A 24503-nucleotide genomic window follows, 5' to 3' on the forward strand; every position below is an offset into this window, starting at 1 on the left:
TACATAACATTTAGTAGTATACGGATGAACAAAAAAAAATCTGAAGAACCGTTTGGGTTTCGAAAGTGAGCCGAGCCGAAAGAGCCGCTTATCTAAAATAAGACAAAAACGTCCGACAACATTGACATAGTCACGTAGGTAAAGAAAAAAGGTTACCTGGTTAAGTAGTTTAACTGTGCAGGGTATACTTAAAGTAAACCACTGCATCCCTCTGTATTTTAAAGTCTTAGTGATAAAAAGTAATACAATACTAAAAAGCAAGCTCCTCCGTCCCACTCCCGCCACCATTTTTCGAAATAATTTAAGCTTGCATGTACGCTTACTTTGATTTACCTAATCTCATAGTGACATTGACTTCAAAATACCTTTTTTTTGCCTGTGGTTGCCCGCGATGGAAAATGCGCAAAATTGGCCAACCCGCTGTTCATCGGTGGTATGCCCGCAAAACAGACGCCGGCGACTGTTCCGCTTCCTCATCGCGTCATTTCAGCGTCATTTTCTTGTGTGGACCACGGGTATAAAAGCTGCCGAGCCGGCGTTATGCCGAGAAATGCATCCTTGCCGAGATTTGCATCCCCTCGCTACTACAACCACTTTTACCTCGTTTTATCTCACTTTTATATCACTTTTAGGGAATTTAATGGCGAACATATAACCAAAACCACTTCGTCTTGCATTTGTTGGGAATGTAATACAACTAAAACCATTCCGTCTTTGTATTTGTTGTGAATATAATCGAACGGTAATGCACGCCGTATACAAATCACTTTTGAGCAGGTAACATGTTTATTTTGCCTTTTTCTATTCAAATCGCTCATATTGAAACTGTTATGCACTCTACCATAAAGCTTATTTCTGCATAATAAGCTTTACAGTAGAGTGCATAACAGTTCTCAAAAGTGATTCATATACGGTGTGCATTATCGTTCGATTACGTTCGCAACAAAAACAAAGACGGAATGGTTTATGTTGTATTACATTCCACACAACTGCAAGACGAAGTGGATTTGGTTATATGTTCGCCATTACATTCCCTGAAAGTGAGATAAAACGAGGTAAAAGTGGTTGTAGTAGCGAGGGGATGCAAATCTCGGCAGGGATGCATTTCTCGGCATAACACCGGGCTGTAGAAATCATAACTGCTCAAGACACAGTCCCGTGAAGATCAAGATTTCAAGCTATGGCACCGAATAAGCCAATATGTTATTATTGTAATAGTTTTTCATTTTTATTTTACTATCTTGTTATCAAATGAAAAGAAATGTCAAGAAATAAAAATGGATTAAGACGAGGTCACTACGGTGACGGGATCCATGTCCACCCCTTGACGTCTCGAGCACAACTGACGCTCGGCAAATCGCGCTGTATATACGCGGAGAAAGGCGTTTGACCGTCACACGCGTAACACGCTAATTTCACGTAATAACACCGCGATACAGGCGCAGAACATGCTATGACCATGCTCCACCCACGATTACCCGCTGAAATTTCCCGTCCTACCCATGTGTAACCACGCCCTGGCCGTGGCCAGAGCACGTCGTTCCGCGTCATTTCCGCGTCATGACCTCGTGTGCCGCCCGCGGTTAACACGGGCTCAAAGTTTTGAGCAGCTCAAAACTTTTTCGCGCGGCCAACCGCGTGTGAATTTCCGACCGCGAGTAAAGCACTGCTGTATCTTGTCTATATGGCGGTCTCAAAGCGTCCAACAGCGCCCAACAGCGTCTGCTTCACGGCCAGAAATTTCTGGCCGTGATACAGCCTCGATACGCCCGTGAAAGGCTGTGTACCCGTGCTTTAAAGTATTGAGCAGCGCATTAAGCACTGCTGTATCTCGTCTGCATGGCGATCTCAAAGCGTCCAATAGCGTCCGCCTCACAGGCAGAAATTTCTGGCCGTGATTCAGCCGCAAACGGCTGTTTGACCGGGCCCAAAGGAAACACTGTTTTTGCCTGCATGCACTGTAATTCTGGCCAAATTTTCTTAGTGAATTAATTTTGCAATATCTAGCCCTGATTTTTATGCACAGGATAGCTTTTCTTGTGCGCTGGGAAGGTCTGGCTCGTGCCCAATTGCGTACGAACGCAGTTTAGAGGGTCACTAGCAACTTTTGCCACAGTCTCTGTGTGTCAAAAACAAGATTAGTCAAAACAGCCTGTACCAAAATTAAAAGTTTTTGAAAAACGCTAACAGATTGTTCTCCTTGTGAGAACAACATGGCTATTGCAAGAAAAAGCCTGACATCAGTCATGAGAACAGTGCGAGAAAAATGCAAAAAAACAGCCCAAGGACAGCCCTGCACACTGTCTTATTAGATGTCTTATTAAAGTCTACTTCAATTTCAATTTCAACCTGACATGTTTTAGTGGTTGACTTAACTCCTAATGATTAAAACTTGGAAATTACATTACAGTAAAAACAAGTTATTTTAGAAATCATTATCAAAATAGTAGACCTGTTTGCCAATCCGTAACAAAAAGTAGCGCTTAGCTTAAAAAGTTTGGAGACCTTTGCTTTGGAAGGACCAATGTGTACTGTATGTTGCCTTGTTCCTCAGACTACCTACGGCTCGTTGCCCGCATGGCAGCTAGCTGATTGCAGGGCCGTTATCAGAAGCTGTAACCCCGACTGGTGAGGGTGGTGGAGGGAATAGGGAATGATGGAGGGTGGCAGGGGCCAAAGGAGGGTGGGGGGTAGGTGCTTTCTCCACGCTTCCCCATCCCAGAGAGAGGAGCCTCTAATTGGGCCGACTTGGCAAGTGGTTACTGGCTTCGAAAATAACAGAAAACTGGAAACAGTCCACATGCTTGAAGAAGGGTATTGTGTGCATGTGTGTGTGAACAAAGCATTCAAGAGTTTGGAAAAGTCCACGACTTTCACTTTGAAATAAAGAGTATTTATGAGGACAATCAAACTTGATGTTTTACTTCACAATCTGAGCAAAGGTCTGCAATCGGTGGGCTGTCTGTGTTTGTATTAGAAGGAAGAATTGAGGGGGAGAGTAATAGTTTGCAATTAAAATACACTAATTTCCAATTCGATGCAGAGGCTCAGCTTCTATGTACAATTCTGAGCCCAAATAACCACCAACAAACAGCAAACATTTATTTTTTGGGTGGTAGTTTTTTGTAACGTTTCTATAATTTTCTTGAATTTGGCTTTATTTCTTAAATCATTTTTAATGTCATGTAAAACAATATAGATTTCCTTGTGGAGTTTATTAAGCAGGAAAATTATCTTTTAGGCGTGGCCAATGTTCCCCCCCCCCACCAACCACTCACCGTCATTTGCCCGTAATAAAATACGTATTAAAGACTTAAAAGAGAAAAATACAATTAAAATAATGTCAATATAAATAAGGAAAATACAAGGTAACGCTTGGAGACTGAAATTGTAAGTGCATAGTGCAATGACATTTAGTAGCAACAAAAATCCCAAATGAGTCAATAAAACTAGGGTTCCTAAAAAATGAATTTGGCCTGACACCAGGGTTTTAAATCGTATTTAGGGTTTTAAACCAGGGTTTTGAGTAATACTATGGTTTCAAAGTATTTCTAGTATTATGACATAATATAAAGGTTTGGGCTTGATGCTAGCATTGTAAAGCGTTTTCAGGGTTTCCAACTAGGTTTCCGGCCTCGATACAAGAGTTTTAAACCGTTTTTAGGGTTTCCAACCACAGTTTCGGCTTTATACTAGACTTTTAAAGCCTTTCTACTGTTTCCTACTAGGGTTATAAGCTAAGGTTTTGGCCTGATGGTTTAAAGTATTCAGGGTTTTCCAACTACGGTTACTAATTCAGGTTTTGGCTTGATACTTGGCTTTTAAAGCACTTTTAGGGTTTTCAACAAGGATTTCCAACTAAGGTTTCGGATTGATGATACTAGGTTTTCAAGGTTTCTGACTAGGGTTACAAACTAGGGTTTTGGATTTTATGGTTTTAAATGATATTCGGATTTCAAACTAGGGTTTTGAATTGCACTTTCAGCTGGATACAAAGAGACTAGATTTTTTTAGTTTTTTGGGGTTTCGAACACTGTTTTGGTTTGCTACTAGGGTTGTAAGTGTTTTTTTTAAGTTTTCCAACTAGGACTTCCAACTTAGGGTTCAGCTTTACATTAGGGTTTGAGAACTTTTGTAGGGGTTTAAACTAGTGTTTCCAACTACGATTTTGGTTTCCAACTCAGATTTAGACATGGTTTTCTACTTGATACGAGGCTTTCAAGACATTTTTGAGTTTTCAATTAGGTTTTCGACTTGATACTATGCCAACTAAGGTGTTGATATGGTTTTGGCTTGATATTATGGTTTTAAAGTATTTTTTAGCTTTTCAAAATAGTGTTTAAAACTATGGTTTCAACTTGATACTAGGATCGTAAGGCTTCTGCTGTCTAAATGGTAAAATTGATTGAAAATGAAGAGAATGCAAAATTACTTGTTTGGCTGTTCTTTGTTTTCTTTTAATGCAATTTGGGACTCATGATCTGCAGTATAAACCTGCTAAATTTGAAAGTGTTATGTACATGCAGTGCAAGTGAACTTTTTTTTTTTGTCCAGGAAACACACCACAGGAATTGGTGCCTCGACGACTCATGCAGTAAAGGGATATGTGAACCATGTGAAAGTAGGCATCTACATTGCTGTAGACATAACTGGAAAGCAGCTTTCGTTAGAAAGCTACAGTTATGGAGTTTTAAGTGGAAGAAGACAACAAAAGTCCAGTCAGTCATTAACAAGCACAAGTTTTGCTCTCTTCCAGACCTTTGTCGACCTACTAAAGTATTTTTTTACTAAAATGTTCCCTCTCAGAAAAAAGTCTCCTAGTCGACCCTGGATTTGTTTACTGAGAGAAAATTCAGAATGGAGTTGAACCCGAAAGGTGACCTTTTTTTTAAAATTGCAGGCATTACAGTAAGTGAACAGTGAACTGTCGATATGTTAGCTGACTGACTAAAAATTTGTGTGGAAACAAAACTGGAAGAAAACAAATTTAACTACAGAACTGTGAAAAAGTATTTGCCCCAAGTATTTTTTTTTTGGGGGGGGGGTTATATATCACCTACTAAAGTTTCTGAACATCAAACCAATTGCTATATAACACAAAAACACCTTTGCAGTTAGATTAAATGACTATTATAGAAAGTAGCTAACGTTTCTTTGAGCTTCTGCAAAGACACCCAGGTGTTATTTTTTTAAGTTTGTATTTTTTGTTTGTATTGCTCTAAACAGCCCATACATGACATTTTAAGTATAATAACCGTTCTCTGGTTGATTAATGGTAGTCAGGAAATACAGTTTTAGGACTGCGTCTTAGCTTTGGTGACATCTAGTAGACATAATAAAAACTGTTGGTCATGTTTGATGCTTATTTTTCTCTTAGCATTGTCTTGTGGGCCGCATAAAATGATGATCATAAAATGATTTGTTTGACAAATGTGTGCAAGAAATCAAACCTAAACTGTATTAATGTGATTTTATTTACTTTATCTCTTCAAAAGGTTGCTATTTTATTTTTATAAATGCATCCCACATTTTATTGCACTCTTTTTGTTGCAAAAGAGAGGCACATTGTTCACCTTTGTTGTTGTTTGTTCCAATAATCTCAAAATATATATCTCAAAACTTAAGGCTATGCCATAAAACAGAGTAGTCACGTCATTTTAATAATTTTGATAGAAGGCTAATATAGCTAATATAGATCGTTACAGCATGTGTTGCGTTTATTATATGGCTTCTATAAGGACTTAAATTTTTGGCGGCTCGTGACAAATGTTGTTTTGTCTGTTTGTTTTTAGTCCAATATGGCTCTTTCAACCTTTTAAGTTCACAGCCCCTGGTTTAGCATTTTCTGCCTGCAGAGCCTGTTAAAAAAGTACAGGGGCTTTAAATGTGCTACCTTTGCTTAATTTATTTATTTGATTTATATTACTTATGTACTGGAGTACGGGGTTTGTACATCTATTGATTGGCCAATTTTCTCATTTTCTCCAGTACATTCTATAAAATAAAACATCATAATACTATTAATCATAATAATAATAATAATAATAATTTATTTCTATCATTATTAGTATTATTATTGTTTGTTGTTATTATCATTATTATCCCACCAACAGTAATGATGTATTTAAGGTGGATGTTAATGCAGTTTTATTTTCTTCATTTAATGTTTGGTCCATCAAGTCAGACTACAGAGAAACATGGGAACTATTTCAAGCATTAACAAGCACATTACCCAAACTTCATGCGATTTTAAAACCTTAAAAACACAACGTAATATTCAGGCATTTTCAAGCGTTTCATGCACTTGATCGAACCCTGTGAGTAGTATTTTTACCAAGTACTTCTTTTCACTTTTACTCAAGTAATTATTTGGATGACTACTTTTTATTTGTAAATCAGTATTATTGTGAAGTAACAGTACTTTTACTTGAATAACATTTTTGGGATACGCTACCCACCTGTGTTGCTAGGCGATGAAGTTTGTGCGGAAAACCTTGGTATAGCTGAAAGAGGCGCTTCTTATTTTGCCTCCTTGGCCTAAATCTTCAAGACTCAGACAAGCACATGCACTCTGTTCATTCTCTGCACTTGTGTCCGTTATGGATCTTGCTAATCAGTTAACTTGCCGTCCTCGCTGAAGGCGTGAGTCACTTAAATAGACTTACCGCTCAGCGAGTGCGTTTTAAGCCAGTTTGTGTGTGCAAGCCCTAAGTGATGCGTGTAGTCCGCCTACAACAAACCCCCCATGTGAATGTGTGCGTGAGAAAGTGTGTGTTTGCTGGAGGGTATTAAGGTGTGTAATAGCCTATTAAATTCACAGCTTCCTCCAGCTGATGAATCCCACAACTTTAGATGCTGACAATCACATATATAGTACACACAAACAAGCATGTGAAAGTGATAGCTGTGGGTGATACTGGGAATTTTGGTATCGAACCAATCCAGGTAAATAAAGGGTAGTATCAGTTGGCACAATACGATACTGAGCGTTACCTTTTTTCTGGGGAATTTCATGATCATTGAATAGGTTAACCTTTCTCCCTTTTTTGTCATGGTTTAGCACCTGCAGTCCCTCCCCTTTTCCAACAGATGGCAGCATCACCCTTTTTCACTATCACCCTCTCAAGATCCATACTTTTGTTCACTTGCCAAGACGACAAGCTTCTTCTCCCAGACCTTCTTCTTCAGTACCAATCTTGTGCGAAGATCTTCCTCTCTAGCCATCTTTTTAAAGGTACCCCCAAATCACAATTTCAATAATCTCGCCACCCCAAGACCCCCTTTCAAGTTTCCCAACTAAACAGTTCCGGTCCCACACTCTATTCTCTCTAGTAAACAGTTTTTGTTGTTGTTTTTTGTATTTCTTTCGTTGTTGCGTGATATTACTGTAGTAATATTTTTGTAGTATTTCTATAGTAATTTTTTGTACTATATAGTTACTGTAGTAATATTTTTGTTATATTTTTTTAGGGTTTGTTTCTTTTTAGATTGAAGCCGAATAATATATTAGGTCCCTGTTTTAAAGCACTAAATTTGATTTTTAGTTTAGTAGTAATTTGTTGTTTTTTGTAATATTTCTGTAGTGGTGAATTTGTTGTAAACTAAAGTGGCACCAAAAAAACACTTTCATACACTTTCATTTGCCGGGCCAGCTGAAAAAGCCTGACAGGTTACATGTGGTCCCTGGGCCATAGTTTGCCCATCTCTGACTTAGATAGCAGAGAAAAGAGCTGAGCTATCTACATAAAAAAAAAAACGTGAGTTAAAGAAATTGGTAATGGAGAAGTATCGATTCCAGGACAATAGTATTGATCTGATCCAAGTACTCACCTACCTCATATCAATAATATCGACATTTGGATCGATCCGCCCACCCCTAGTGTGTAGAAACACACACACATGCATATATAGTGCATTGCAGCACTGCAGTGTAGTAAAGAAGGATCATATTAATCTTCATATGAGTTTGGCAGATTTCCAGCCTTCGAAATCTATGCATTTGGACTTTAATGCTGATTGAAATTAAAATTAGAGATGATTCCAAAACTGCAGTTCTTTCTGGTGCGTCAAGTGTTTTCTGCATAGCTTAGCCTTAGCCAAGCAGAATTGCACGGTAAAGCCTTAAAAAGGTTTTAGTGAGAGGAGCTGACTATATTAGACTCATCTTCTACAAGGCAATTAGTTACAATTGAGAAATTGCCCTGAATAGTGCAGCAGTGACGGCTTGGCCAGCCTACCAAACACCGGAGGTTTTCACATGATGTTCTTAATCCAGTCCTGATCAGTTTTAGGGTGGGTGGGTAGGATTCCTTAACCACTAGGGTCGTCGTGGCGCCATTTCCTGTTGTGTGTCTTGGGCAAGTACTGCCTGATGGCGCCCATCCCTCTCCAGGCCAACAAATGGTTCTACCCGGTCTTGAACCGGGGACCTTTAGCGTGTTAGTAAAATGTGCTAACCACTGCACTTCATGTTGAAGGAGTTCTGTCCAATACTGAACTACTACCCCCAAAAAATGCCACCGAATAAGTATATGTCTTGAAGTCTGGTCAAACCTGGGGCAAGCTTTGCAAAGCTGGTTTTGTTTTGGATGCAATTTTTTTAATTTGCACATAAAGATTTAGAAAATGGCTGTATTTGACATGTCTATTGGTCGTTATTTCAAGAAAACTGGTATTTTGTAGTCCCTTCAAGCACTACTTATGGGGGTCAGGAGGGGCTGTAAAAACAAAAAAACTTAACGTATGTAACCACGGTTCTATAGAATAGAATAGAATTTCCTTTTATCGTCATACTTTGTAACTATGCATACAGAACGAAATGTCGATACACCTGACCCATACAGTTAAACTGTAGCGAGTCGATGCAGCCGCAGCCAAACAGGGCGCAGCCATTTTTAGTCATTAGCCAATTCCAACCCTTAATGCCGCGCGCCAAGCAGGGAGGCAATGAGTACCAATGTTGTAAGTCTTAGGTATGACTCGGCCGAGGCTTGAACCAGCGACCTCCCAGTCTCAGAGCGGGTGCCCTACCATCTAGGCTACCGAGCTGGTAGAGCTGGTATGAGTATGAATCTATCAGGACTTTTAGATTAACAGACTCAACTGATCAAATTTCTGACCTAAATAAATGAAATGATCTGCATTTATATAGCGCTTTTCAAGTCAATGACTTCCCAAAGTGCTATACAATGTGCTCCACAATTCTCAAAAGCGGCCTTGCAGCCATGAAAGGCGCTAACCTGCTTATTGGGGGAATTAGGGGTTCAGTGTCTTACCCAAGGACACTTCGACATGTAACACGGACGAGCCTGGATTCGAACTGGGATCCCTTGCTCCCCTCCAAGACGAGTGCTCTACCTCCTGAGCTATGAAATGAAATGAAATGATCTGCATTTATATAGTGCTTTTCAAGTCAATGACTTCCCAAAGCGCTTTACAATGTGCTCCACATTTCCCAATAGCGGCCTTGCAGCCATGTAAGGCGCTAACCTGCTTATTGGGGGTATTAGGGGTTCAGTGTCTTACCCAAGGACACTTCGACATGTAACACGGACGAGCCGGGATTCGAACTGGGATCCCTTGATACCAAGACGAGCGCTCTACCTCCTGAGCTACTGCCGCCCCTGGAAATGTAGCAATTTTTAGGTTGATATGTCTTAAGTAGGAGTTTTGTACACGACTGTCATCCGACAGTATTCAAGTATTATTAGCCGCATCTTGGTCATTGTCATAATTATTTTAAGGTCTGACATACCTTCTATGACCAGAGAGCCCCAACCAGGTTATGAACTGGGCACAGGTGTGTCCAAGCACCACACACCTGAGCCCAATTATCCTCCACCCTTTTAAAAGGACGTTTTGATCTGCACATGTTTGTTGGGTCACTGTACATTTTCATTCTGCAATTGTCATCCTGGTTCTCATGTCAATTTTGTTTCCACAGCCATCTGAGATTAGTCTGTTTCTGGATTCTTTGTTCCCTATGTTTTTCATTTCCAGTTTTGTTTTTTCAAGTCTGGACTTTGTGAGGTTTGTTTTTTCTTGATGGTTGCTTGTTTGGACACTAGTTAGTTGCTTTGGGCCCACTTATTTGTCGCTTCTTTGATGCTGGTTTTGTTATAAAATACAACCTTTGTTTTGAGCACCTCTGCAGTTCCTGCATCCTGCAAATGGGTCAATTTACTCCTAAAACTTGACAAATCCTTCTCATCCTGATCACCTGGTAACATAATTAGGTCACAGTAATTGTTCACTGCATTGTAGCATCATCAAACGCCAACTGGGTTGCAATCAGCCTTAACAAAGCACAGCGCCGTAGTTCGTTAGCGCTATTAGCCATGGTTCTCAGTGGTTCTTAAATAGTGGGATGGGCATCCCTGGAGGGGCGCAGGGATCTGTTAAGGGGGGCACAGGCGTGTTTGACTTTGGGAACTTATTTTTTCTATTTACTTTGCCAGAATAAAGCTAAACTTCACTACACTAGGTAGCAGTGGCAACGTGAGGAAAAACAATGTGATGATAGGATAAAGTCTAATGCCTTTTCCTATGTCATGTACAATCCCAGTGGTCTACTGTTTAACATTTAGCGCCCTCACCGCTGCAATGCGCGTTTGATTCCTGTTGGTCAATGCTGAGAAAAAGTGTTCAGCGATGTTTGCCGTAACGTACTACTATAAAACCTCTACTCTCGTATTATGCGCAGCCAAACTCTGAGATTTGTGGGGGTATAAAAATGCATGTATTCATAAATCAATACAGTATTAGCAAAAATAAGGCACTTTATTTTCTGTGCAGCTATGTATCAAACAACAAAAGACTCAGTAGCGGTCCGCAGCCTGTAGGTTTCTTACCACATACCTAACAGGGTCACCTATGGCACACACAGAAGCCAGGGGGTTGAAATAGATTCAACAAGACACTTTTGCTGTTGACAAGTACAAGCCAATCCATTTTTCCTTGCATCCAGCAAACATAAGCAGATCAATACACTGAACCTAACACAACAGTTTCTTGGCTTCCAGGAAGAAGAATATGGAGAAAGGTGAAGTAGAGTTCAAGCTAAATGTGTTTCTCTGTGGTCAGGACGAGGCACAGCAATGCACGGCCTCTGTGGGGTGGGCTTTTGATGATTTTTTTTCTTTAAAAAAAGAGAGCTTTTGAGCAAGATCGACATATTCCATTACCAGCCAACTGGTAATTAAAACATTTGTGCTAATAGCAAATTCATCATCATTTCTGCAGGCTATCCGCACTTGACAGCTTATTTCATTTCTGTGGTCTTTCATTTAAGAGCTTTCAGGTCTCTGTGTCGAGCCGTCAACATGACATAGAGACCAGAGACCTTTAATTATGTATGCGTGTCTCAAACACACATGCATGTGCGCTCACATGCACATGGCTTTAACCCGTCAGTGCCCACAACACATTGTCAAGCAATGGCCTTTAATGCATTTTCACACTTTTAAAGTCACGTCGAACTGTTAATATATTCAAAAAATGCTGACTTGAACAGACATCATTCTGCTACACCTAAATTATTGGAACATTCAGGGGAAAAGAAACAAGGCTGAACAGTGTGCGGCGTGCCAAATACCAGCTATAATATGCAGTGTGCCCTTTGTTCATGTTCATGGGCTAGCTTGTTGTTCTGTTTGCAGAGCCTGTTAATATTGGGGCTTTAAATGTGCTACTTGGTGCTACACTTGCTGAATTTATTTATTTGATTTTTGCTTTTTTTATTTAATTGTTCATTAAGGCACGTGAATTCACGTTGATTATTTTAAACTGAATCTATTTTTTGTTGATTGGACGGACTTAGATAATTTCATGATCGGATTGGTTGTTGAAAAAAAACAATAAAAACAACTTTTACATTTAATCAGTACTTGAGTAATTTTTTCATCAAGTACCTTTACTCAAATAAGTACCGTATTTTCCGCACTATAAGGCGCACCTAAAAGCCTTTATTTTTTTCAAAAGCTGACCATGCGCCTTATAATACAGTGCGCCTTATTTATGGATCAATATTAAGTCGCAAAGTCTTCCAACTAACTTGCAGCCGCCGACTAGATTTTACCCCGAACGCCAAGTAGTCCACGGTGTATGCTGGGATTTATTTACCGGCGTTTCATTGGCTAACCAATGTGTCAATCATCATTTGAATCGACTTCGGTGAGCTACTCTGGCTATATATTTTCCCTGTATCTTGTTTCAGACTTAACTCGATGCTTCTGTGATAAGCGATGCAGATAATGGATGGAATGGAGTGTCTATTTTTAAATTAAACTCAATTCCAAGTGTTTATTGTCATATGCACAGTAAAGTTGCGAGCGAAAAAGAAAATAGAAACTAAGGAATGGTTGGCATTTCTTGAATCCCAAGACTTTAACCTTCCGAATGATGGAACGATGCATTTGAGTGACATCGTACGGACACCGCATCCGCACGTGTTCTCGACACGTATTTGCGTCTTTGCAAGCTTTGGGAATGTTCAGGGGGTAATAAGTTTGACTGAACTATCTGACTGTTTTGTCGACGTTCCCATTGTAGCGCCTTATAATCCGGTGCGTCTTATGTATGTCAAATATAGGACCAAAAACTATTTTTTCGGGGTGCGCCCTATAACCCGGTGCGCCTTATAGTGCGGAAAATACGGTATTTGGATGACTACTTTTACTTTGACTTGAGTAATACAATTCTGAAGTAACAATACTTTTACTTAAGTACAAATTTCGGCTACACTATTCACCTCTGGTAGGGACAAAACAAGGATTGCTTGATATTGATGGTAAAAGTCACCTCCATACATTGTTCCCACTAATTTTCCACGGGTCTGAGCCTTCACACAAAGTCGGTGAGCAGCGCTTGAAACAACAGTGAGCAACCATAATCCTAAGTATCAAACATGTCCAAAACTTGACATCAAGTTACATTTTGCTGAGTTTCCGGCAATGCAAAATGTTTTTTCTCTTTTGAATGAATTGACTCATGTACTATTGCAAAGGTTGTACGGCCTACGTCGTCTTACAATTCTTTCGCAAGATATCCATTTCTTTTTATCTCCTGATATATTTTGTCGCATAATATTAACATTTTTGGGGGCTTATTTAGTCGGTTGTAAGATACAGAACTGTACTTAATTTTCAGTTGAAGTACAATGTTGGCAACAAGATTCACTTGATATAATTGTAAATTATTTAAATGGAACACAAACTTTTTCTTCTTTTTTCCGTGTTTTTTTTTCTACTTATTTTTAAATTCCTTTAAAAAAATCTCATTGTGTTTATTTTTTCCAAGCTGTTACTTTTTTCTTTTTGTTCTCTATTTACTTTTTTCCTACATTTCTTTCTTTCTTTTTTACTGGCTTTTTTCTAAATGTTTCCTTCTTTTTTCTCTTCCTTTTGTTTCTTTTTTTTCTCAGCTTTTCACTACTTTTTCATTTTGGTATTTTTTTCTTTTTTGTTCTATTCCCTCCTTCCTCTAAGTCATTTTGTGCATAATTTTACATAATATTTGGTCATGTTGGGATTAAAGAAGCAAAATCAACTCGAAGAGCCGTTTAGGACCCGAAAGAGCCGGTTCCTTTTAGTGAGCCGAGCCGAAGAAGCCGGTTCCCCGACAAACTCTACTAACTTTACTCAACTTCGTTCTCCTTTGAATCGACTTCAAAATACCGCATTTAGGACACAACGTCAGGGGAACCCGTGCATTTTACCTTCATGCACTGTAACTTTGACGTGAGTCGCTTCTTAATTAGTAATTTTGAGCCCTCATTTTTGTGCTATGGCTAGATTTTCTTGTGCGCCAAGAATGTGCGAGCCGTGCGCAATTGCGCATGTGCGCAGTTTAGAGGGGACACTGCCTCCATATATGCCAAATCTACGCCTTTAGGCAAATCTTCGCAAAAAGAGTGATTGGGTTGTATTTAAGCGACTGCTTAATTTATTTGGCTTTGGGCGGTCCGCTGCCAACATTTTTAACATGGCAAGTACACCGGACTTTGCTCGTCTCCCTCCATTGTCGCAGTGCTATTTAGTATGTTTTGTCAAACTTCCTCATCTTAGCTTTCGGGAGGAGACTTTTGTTCTTATACCTGTCTCTTTTCGCCTGTCTCCGTATTCGTGATGAATATTTCAGTGATTTGACTTAAATAACTTGGGAGGTTAGTAGGAGAGTGATATCATGCATGGATGAAATAGTAAAAGTAAGGAAAGGACTTTGAGACAACTTGTGATTAAAAGTAAATCTGATTCGACTTGACTGCTTCAAATACAATTCAAATGCCTACCCAAATCCCGAGAAATATATTTAAAAAGTGTTTATTGTGGCGCATCTTAGAGAGTCACGTATGTGCATGCACCATACAAGAAGAGGCTGCAATGATTATTTCAGCCAGATGAAGGCATCAGCAAGTATAATATTTTGAAGTTATGGAAACCACATTTAAAGCCGATATGTGTGACCACTAGATGGCACTGTGTTGTCTGGCACGAAGTGGCGGCCTTAAGAGTCAACTTTCCATTTCCATGTTGAAAATGCGGTGGGCCAATGTTTCACATAAAGCCAAGGGCAAAGTGGCCAAAGGGCTACTGCCATTTTTCGGTGATATTTTTTGGGGGTACAAACGTATTTTATACTGCAGTCAACATTACCAGTGGCCACATGTTATTAATTTTAGAGGCCGCGAGCCATTAAAAATTTGACCGAGGGCCGTATCTGGTTCCCGGGCCGGACTTTGGACATGTTTGTCATAGAACAACATCTAGTGGTCAAGTAATATATACTGTCCCTTTAATGCGTGAGATAGGGACACAATAAGCTATAGGAAACAGCACAGGATTCTAACAAGATGAATCATCCCATAATAACAATAATAAGCCTAGACAAAGTGTCCTAATACTTACAAGCAATGATGTTTCCATAGCGATTCTTGTTGCAGTTCTCATCTTTTTTGGCCGTTTCCCAGGGTGCCGTCTGTCCCTCAGCCAGAGCCTGCAAAAACACACACACACATGCACACAAACACGCACTTGTCAGAAAAAGCAGAAGCAATGCATTATGGGAGCTCATATTGGCCTGATGCTTCGAGGCCAGACAAGGATACAAAAAAAAGTCTCATGAATATTTAGCAAAACCATTGGAGGTGTCTGAAACACCTCTAACAACTAGCAAGGTGTTGCACTTTTCCGAAACAAAAATAATATGTTTAGAGGTCAAGCTATCAAAAAACTTGAACCTGAGTAATGTCTGACTAAGGTTATGGCTAGTCACCATGGAAAGTAATTATTTCCATAACTTTAAAAATAAGTTGTATGTCAAAGAATTGAGAATTTTCTGTGCAAATATGAAACACCGCAGTAACTACTGGAGTTTACTTTAGGAGATGGAAATCCCAAATATTTCTAAAGAACCGATTTTTTTTCCCGACTCGGCTCATTAAAAAGTATACAGACGCTCCCCTACTTGCGACAATTTTACCTACGAAAAACGGAAGATACAGACATTTTTTTCGGGATGTACAAGACATTACTCTAGTGCTTCTTTCCGCCGCTACAGGCGTGTGGTGGCGCTGAGGAAGGTCACCCAGCATCCACACTGAAGAAGAGAGCCATACCATATATTTTAAGACAAAGGCGCCAATCCCACTCTCCAGACAAAATCCATTTTTCAGTGCCTTTTATTTCACTGTGTGACATTAGATTTAATACCATTTATGAAATAAGAACCATGCATGAGCCTGTGTCCCATATCGACAAAGAAAACCATTTTAAACTTATCTCCCCAGGATTACTTAAGAAGGTTAAGGCTCATTTTGTCCTTTTTTCATAATTAATGTTTTTAAAACAAGGTGCAAGCAAAGTTCTTTTGTATAAAATGTTACAAGACACTGAAAACAAGGATACTGATGTATTAGCCTTCGGTGCAGACAGCGCCTGGCAGAGAGGAATGCGCTCTGTGTTTAGCTCTGCCAACCCCTACTGCTAACCCAATTTAATTGTTCTGTGTGCTTGGCTGGGGTTTCTGGGTTTTTACTTTTCCTTCTGTGGGTTTTTATCATAAAGTGTCTCAAAACTGTAACTAAATTGTCTAAACGAGCTTCCATATAAATTATTACATAGCGATTTACAGCCAAAACAGGGTCAGTTGGCGTAACACCTTGACTGTAAAATGTAGTAAAAACAATGCCCTACTGGACCTAACCATTAAATCTATCTGCGTTACGTCAGCTATGAGCGCACTAGAGTCAAATGTAAGAGCTTGCTCGGTCCACTCCACGCATCGGCCCGGTATTGCAGTACCTCCGGGAACGGTGCATTCGCAATGATCGCAGCAAGGCTCTAGGGCTAGGACCTTAGCTTGGCCTTTTGGCTGAGAGTACGGCTTTGAAGCGTATTATGAACTGACCGATAACGGATAATGGATAATGAATAACGAAGATAGAAGAATAACCCTTAAAAACCCCAAAACCCCCATGCTCAACAGAGTTGAAACGCTAGATGTCATTTGTGTGATTTTATCTCCAAGCCATATGTACAGATGAAAAGAGCTATATCTGGCTTGTGAGCCATACGTTATCGACCCCTGGAGTAGATGCTTATGACTACATACCAAAGAGTAGACACGAAACCCTACACCCCAGCCCCAACTTTCACAATTTCCGCAGGAAATATCTCGTTGTACTTGTATTATTTAAAAAGACTGTCCCCTACTAAAACCCACTCTTCTTTCCTTATTTTTCATGTTTATCTTTACTCCATAAAAAAGATATATTTTCATTATTTTACAATTACATATTTCGGTGTCATATTTGACGCTGTTATTCCCAACACTGCTAATTAGTCAATTCATTCCTTATTCAAATCATTTATCGACCCCTAAATTCACGATAAAATAAACACTTTTCAATAATAAACTTTAAATGTGTTTTGTAAAAGTGAGTTTTAACAATAGTTAATTGTAAAATTGACACTTTTGAAAGCAAGGTAGCAATTTGGTGATTTGCTGGTTAAAAAACACACATCGCATTCTTATCATTAAAATTTAGCCCCAAAATCAGGGGTTGGAAAGCCAGATAGGACTCTTTTAATGAGTACATCTGGTTCGAAGACAAGATGAATCCTTTGCAATTTTCCTGATTCATCCCATATGTGAATTATTTAAAGATGACTGTAAACGATGATCTCAAAAAGGGTTCGGTCCAGTATACAGTTTACAATCACAGTGTCACACCAACATACCCCGTTTTGGCTGTACATCACTAAAGAATCCTTTACATGTAAGCTCATTAAACAATATATCTTCACTGTTTGGAAGCTTTTTAATTAAAAACCCACAGAACAAATTGTAAACAAACTGCTGCCATAAGCGCCTGCAAAGCACCTAGAGCAATTTGATTGTGTGAGAGGTAAAGATGGGCTTAGCTATGCACACATAGCACAAGCACTTACTTCTCTCTAAATATGTTGGTATCCCTTTCATTCGCAGTATTTTTTTATATTTTTACAAAATAACTTTGCGTGCAATGTTTGAAACCTTTATTTATGACAAAAATTATTGTCAAAATGATTTTCAACACGCTTAAGTTACTGCAGGAGGGAGACAAATTTTACGTGCTATATTTACAGTATATTAATATGGGTCAAAGGCTCTAGCATTATTGTTATTTCAGAATTGTTTTTGAAATATATGGTCTGGTTCTCTCTCCCCCTAAAAAAAGAATCAAAATATTTTGCTCATATGGCTCTTTGGGTCAAAAATGTTCCAAACCTCTGTCCTAAATTTAACATGCTTCAGTAAATTCTATCATTTAAGAAATTCTGTAACCAACAATAATAAAAAAGAAATGAACCTCATATTCCTCCTTGAAGCCATAACCTTGTCCACATTTCATCTGGGTGATGTGTTGGAGGAGGTCGGCAACGCGAATGGCCGGCTGGAACTGACCTGCCTGGAACTGACCTGGAGATGCCCAAACCAAAAAAAATAGTATTGGGACACACTCGTTTCTCAGGTAATCAGTTAACGGCACACTGTGTAATATTCCATCATTGGATGTCGCTCATTACGTAGATTGTGGATCACTGAGGTAGTGCCGGTAGATTACAGGAAAGTATTCAGTGGATTGAATTTGTTGGGATACGCTGCAATCTAGCAGTCAAATGCAGCATTTCAGCATTGACATCAATGCTGCATAGCAGCAGTTGCCAATCGAAGAACTCAAAATCTTGCCGATGTAAAGTGTAATTTATTACAGTTATATTTTTTATATCTATTCTATTTTTTGTGTGTGATTTAATAATTATTACATAATTCATTTTCAAAATAAAATGCAATATTTATATTTACATTAATAAATCTGAGAATATGTGATGTTGGAGTTTTTCTATATGCCTTACAAATAAATAAGAAATACTGCAATCTAAAATGCTATTTACCGTAAATTCCGGACTATAAGCTGCTACTTTTTTCCCAAACGTTCAACCCTTATTCAGTGATGCGCCCAATTTATGTAATTTTTCTAACAGCCGCCAGCGGCGCTCGAGTTCAAGGCACATGGCGCAGCTTACAAGCTAAACGCAATCGAACAGTCCGATAAAGAAGGAAACAGAGCTACTGCACGCAAACTTTACCTTGCGAGGGTGTTGCTGGCGTGTTTTTGAATAAGGGAGCGTGGGACGACGTTTATATGACAAACTCTCTTTCCCATACTAAAAGAGGACAACTTTAATGACGACAGTAATAGGGAGGAAGATGAGAATGTTTTACCGTGATTTCTATATGAACGGTATATTTATTTTAACAGGCACTTTGACCGTATTGTGAGTGTCTTGTTAGTAGTGTTTTGCTACCCTTCACAGGCACGGTTTGGGATGAAAGTTATAATATTATTATTAAAGCTTTGAAAACTCTCTTGGTGCAGGTCTGCATCAAATTTTAACTACCGGTATATTTTCCTTTCATTTTGCCGGCTGTGGTTTTTAAACTGTGCACTTTATGTTCAGTTCGCACTGATCGCTGCTTGGCCCTGGGGCTAGGACCTTGACTCAGCCTCTGTGAACAAGTATCTCGGCCTCTTGGCTTTGTAGTGTATTATGATTGTACCGATAACGGATAATTGATAAAGAATATAGAACAATAAACTTCTACAAAATCCCCCCCTCAGTTAAAATCGCGGGATTCAAAGTAGGGTTTGGGTTAATTTTGTGATTGTGTTACATGTTTAAATGTGGGCGCATGCGGCTTATATACAGGTGCGGCTTGTGTAAGTACAAAAGAGGTTATCCTCCCCAAATGTGGTGGGTGCGGCTTATAAACAGGTGCGCTCCATAGTCCGGATTTTACGGTAGGTAATGTCGGAATTGAGATCATTAACCACAAATGTAACTATTTGCCTAGTTTGAGTACAGGATACTTTTTTATTATTATTATGAATCGAACTGCACAACAGCAGTACAGTGATATATATTTTTGGCAAGAGCAAAACAATTAGCAATTAAAACATCAGTGACTTGAATCATGGTGTTCACTTTTGTATTAGATATTTTTATTTTCCTGAATTATTTTTGATTTATGTTAGCATGCATTCAGAAATATTGTGAGTATTGAATTCCATTAATTGGGATGCTTTTTTTATGCTGAACTGCTCTTGAATCTCCATTTTTTTGGTGAGTAGATCATTTTTAATTCGTCATTTTTCAAGTCGCTCAGATGCTAAAAAAGCGTGAGCAAAAAAACAAAAACCAGTGCTCAAAGTCAATGGTGGGCCATGAGGGCATGGAAAGCATTCTTTGTTGGCCTACAAAACAAAGACTAACTGTAGCAAAATATTTGTGTAAAACAAATTTACAAATTAAAATTGTAAGACAACATTGCATCAATATGAAGGTGAGATCAAAAAGCACCCAGTGGCTGTACGGTGGCTACTATATTTCATATTATTGTTTTTTTTAATGGCAAGAATCATACAATTTAGGGAGCAATACTTTTAATTTTAGGCCCAAAAATTGCAATGTTTTGGGGTCGAGACCAGATCATGCAATTTTGTAATTTCAGGTAAAATTGATTTTTTTTTTTTTTTTTTTAGATTGAGGGGCTCCGCGCACCAAATCCTGTCAGAGGGCTACAGGTGACTGACTACCTGATTAGGTGCACCTGGTGCTCTTTGAAATATAAGGACAGCTTGGATTGTTGACATCCCTGCCCATCTTTACTGCTCTTTAAAACCCTTGAGACCTCCTAAATGTATAGTAAGACTTGGTATCGATTCAGCCATGCATTTTAAGACAGATTTAGTAATTTTTTATTCAATTTACTTCCTCTACGGAGCACCTTGTGTTACTTCCCTTGTTCCCGTTAAAGGCTGTTAAGTTGACATGTGTGTATTCTTACTGCCCAATATAACTATCTATCCGAACGGCGAGTAAAGAACTCAACACATCCTTGCGGGTGTTCTCCACAGGCAAAGAGATGTTGGAACAAATTAAAACACATGCATGTGACTTTGGCTTAGCCGACGCACCACTTTGATAGGCGAGCTCAACTGATTCGCGACCACCATAGGAGAAACTCTGCAGCGTCAATGATGGCTGAGGGAGCGATGGCTGGCTGCTCTCTGAAAAGACAAAATGACATTGAGATTTGTACAACCATTAATTGACAAAACAAAATGATTAAATATATGCACAAAAACAACTGTACAATAGAATAATGTGCCCCAGGGGGGTAGGCTGAAGCTTTTAAGTGCCTACCTCAATTCCATTTTTTCCCTTGTAGGGAAGACATATTCCAAATGAAAACTATCTTACCCAACAAAAGGGAAATTAGAAAACAAAAAAATGAAATTTCAAATCTACAATTGCACTGCTAGTGACTCTTCTAACTTATACTACTCTCAGAGAGGGGGTCCGGAGATTGACAACCTGGTGCTCTGAAAACAGCGTGAACCTGAATACACATGAAATGGAAATCATTGTGGAGTTCACGAGGAACAGAAGCGACATGCCTTCTCCAACCGCCCCTTTATCAACGATGAGTGTGTGAAACGGTTCCACAATTTTATGATCCTTGGAGTCCTGATTTCAGATTATTTCTCCTGAACAGCCAACACCAAGGCCAATATTAAAAAGGACCAGCAGTGTCTTCACTTCCTGGGAGTCCTCAGAAGGAACAAAAGGAAGCTTCTGCTAGCCTTCTACTGCTCATCAAGCGAGCCTGTTGACATACTGGTGCAGGGACTGCACTGAGGTGGACAGAGGGAGGCTGCAGAAGACAGTGAAAGCAGCACAGTGCGTCATTGCCTGCGCTCTCCCCACCCAGATCGACATCTACTCCACCCAGGGCATCAGCAAAGCCCCATACCATCATCGGGGACATGATACATCCAAGTGGCCAGCTCTTTGACCTTGAGAAGCTAAAAGTGAATTAAAGAAAAAAAAAAAAAGAATAAGGAACAGCTTCTGCCCAAGAGTTATTACCACCCTAAATTCCTATTTACCACGTCCATGCGCACTATGTACTGTATAACTGCCACTGTGAACACTCACATATCTATTATGAAGCAACATGCATGTCACGTTAAGTGGCTTGTTAAAATTGTGAGCGAGCGAATTGTCTGTCTCTGTGTGACCTGGGACTGGCTGGCAACCAGTTCAGGGTGTCCTGCCCACTGCCCAAAGATCGCTGGGATGGACTCCAGCACTCCTGCAACCCTACTGAGGATAAGCGGTGCAGATAATGGATGGATGATGGACGTTTTTTTTATCCTTTTGCACATTCTTACTTACATATATACATAAATATATACATAAATACCTTTTCGGGTGGCCTAATAGTTGTTCAATATTGTACAAGAATATTGGACCTTGAAGTTAAGGATTACCTTCAGAAATGAGTGTCTGCTCTAAAGAAAAACCGTTAAATATTTGTTGAAAGTGGATGGTTAATTTCTTTCCATATTAAAATAGAGATATATTTTCACTAGATCTAAGTTTTAAACTGGTGGATTTTAAAAACAGTTTGTCATACCTAGCATTACGTACATTCATAATAGCTGTCCTCTGTAGTCGTCGCTGCAATGTTTTTTGCTAATTTGGATTGTATACCATGCACATCCCAAATCCGGCCTGGGGGCCATTTACAGCCCATGATCACATTTTTACTGGCCCGCAGCCTTCCTTAAAAAACCCAATATTATGTGGCCCACCAGTAATGTTGAACGCAGTATGAAAGACATTTGCCCTGACCCCCCCGGAAAACCCTCCCAACACCATTTCACAAGATGATGGCAGTAGCCCTTTGGCCACCTTGCACTTGGCTTTCTGTGAGAAATGTAGCCCACCCAATTTCCGACATGACAACTGTAAATAAAAAAGGAAAGTTGACTGTGAGGGCCACCAGTTACAGGACAAGTGGAAATTGGAATATTTTTTCACCGAAATCCGAAAGAAGCGCAACTGCCTTATTTCCCAAGAGACTGTGGCTGTTTTCAAAATATACAATATCAAGAGGAACTGCCAGACTAAACATGCTGACTACCAAAAGCTAACTGGACTCGAACAGTGGAAAGGTGAAGCAACTGGAAGCTTTTTTAACGGCATAGCAGCACTGGGGCGGCAGTAGCTCAGGAGGTAGAGCGCTCGTCTTGGGATCAAGGGATCCCAGTTCGAATCCCAGCTCGTCCGTGTTACATGTCGAAGTGTCCTTGGGTAAGACACTGAACCCCTAGTATACCACCAATAAGCAGGTTAGCGCCTTACATGGCTGCAGGGCCGCTATTGGGAAATGTGGAGCACATTGTAAAGCACTTTGGGAAGTCATTGACTTGAAAAGCGCTATATAAATGCAGATCATTTCATTTCATTTCACTTGACCTTCCAGGTCAAAAGGAAATGCTACAAAGGCAGGCTACGAGGTCGCAATGCCGGTCAGGTGGAAAACAATGCATACACGCAATTGAGTATCAACTGATTGACCAATATGAGACTTTTCAGGAGTCAGACTTAACCCTCTTTGGTGTAAAAGGATTTTTACACATTGAACAAAAGATATCGATTATGTTTTTCTACTGCAAACCTTTCACATAGGGTGAATTTACTGAAGACTGCTTAAATTCTACCAGACTGAATAGCTGGCCCTCACATATTTACATTTTTCCAAATCCGGCCCTCTTTCTGAAAAGTTTGGACAGCCCTGTTGTATACTATTTATATTCCCATGACAATGTAGAGAATGGCTGCAAAGCACATTCTCCCAAAATGACAACACCTCAAAAAATTGCTTGGTAAATTCATGGGGCATTGTGTTGTGGTTAATTCTAATACGATTTTACACTGTAATGTGTGTTCATGAGGCCAAACAACAAATTAACCTTAAGAAAAAACCTGCAACTAAATTAACAATTAACTTTTGTGAGTGTTTTAATCACTTCAATCAATGATTAAAAAACAAACGAACACACAGCGTTCTCACGTGGTGAGGTAAAATACATGTGGGTTTTAATATAACACTTACGATACTATTCTTTCCGAAAACACATTTTGTGTTTATCAAACCAACTGATTTAAAAATAAATTGCAATAGCAAAAAGAAAACTTAGAGGTTGTTTGTAAATTGATCAACAAAGTAATTATGACCTTGTTCACGCTGCATTTGTGTAGTATTCAGTTATATTTATTCAGATTTAATGTTTTGTCCCATTTAAAGGGACATTCTGTATTTTTCAGAGCTTCTTACTTGTAAAAAACATAAGGTTTTTAGTGCTTCAGCGTCGCAACCTTATAGCTCGCTTAAGGGGCATTTTCATTCGACTCGCAGGGTCTCGTGAATAAGTGCTGCTGTGCCGATAGAAACATTTCCAGTTGTTTCACCTTTTCACATTATTCACATTCAGTTAGCTTTTTGTTTCGATTGACAGTGTCAGAACCAGAACAGACGGTAGACCCAAACGTGTAACGTTTCACACCAAGCTTCGTTGAGGAAGCGGGAAAGTCAAGCTCGGGGAAACGAATGTCAGCGATCCGGTGCTCGCTGGGCAGAAAAAGCAGGAAGCCCTCGAGATGGGAGACGGGATTTCATCACAGATCCTTAAACGGTACATATTTTAGGCAAGGAGCCTGTTGCGCTGGTCTGACAGAAGTATAGTGGCTTATGATCAAGAGTCTTAATGGGACCATGCGAGACATTTCACTCCTTGTTATGAGCCGGTACGACATTGTAAGAGTTTGATTGCTGTTATTTTTAGGTCGGATGATTACTTAGAGCTTGATTTGATGCAGGGAGAAGGGGTCATTCATTGCTGGTTGCCACATAAGTGCACGACAAAGGACTAGAGTTGTTGTTGGGGCCGGCACGCAGAACCTATGCACAAAATTGTGTGCATTTGTGTGCTTGTGTGCACGTGTGTATTGCTAGTCAAGGTCACATGTGCATCAAGCCAGCCATGAAATGGAGTCATAGCAGCAGCTCCACAACAGTGACAATGATGAAGACTTCATTTGGCAGTGTGC

The 24503-nt window shown here is 39.5% G+C and overlaps 1 protein-coding gene across 10 annotated transcripts in view; it reads right to left on the minus strand.

The window, feature by feature from the left end:
* Positions 1 to 24503, minus strand: part of ptprt (protein tyrosine phosphatase receptor type T) — a 348208-nt gene that overhangs the window by 41019 nt on the left and 282686 nt on the right. For all 10 annotated transcript variants that reach the window (XM_088337483.1, XM_088337481.1, XM_088337480.1 and 7 more), the window contains 3 exons: positions 20519 to 20611; positions 17849 to 17958; positions 14904 to 14991 (listed from right to left, as the gene is read on the minus strand). In XM_088337483.1, coding sequence (XP_088193609.1) covers positions 14904 to 14991; positions 17849 to 17958; positions 20519 to 20611 — 291 coding nt within the window. The remainder of the gene's footprint in view (positions 1 to 14903; positions 14992 to 17848; positions 17959 to 20518; positions 20612 to 24503) is intronic.

The sequence above is a fragment of the Urocampus carinirostris genome, chromosome 6 (genome assembly GCF_059441175.1).
Source record: "Urocampus carinirostris isolate Australia breed hairy pipefish chromosome 6, RoL_Ucar_1.0, whole genome shotgun sequence".
In the NCBI taxonomy this organism is placed as follows: Eukaryota; Metazoa; Chordata; class Actinopteri; order Syngnathiformes; family Syngnathidae; genus Urocampus; species Urocampus carinirostris.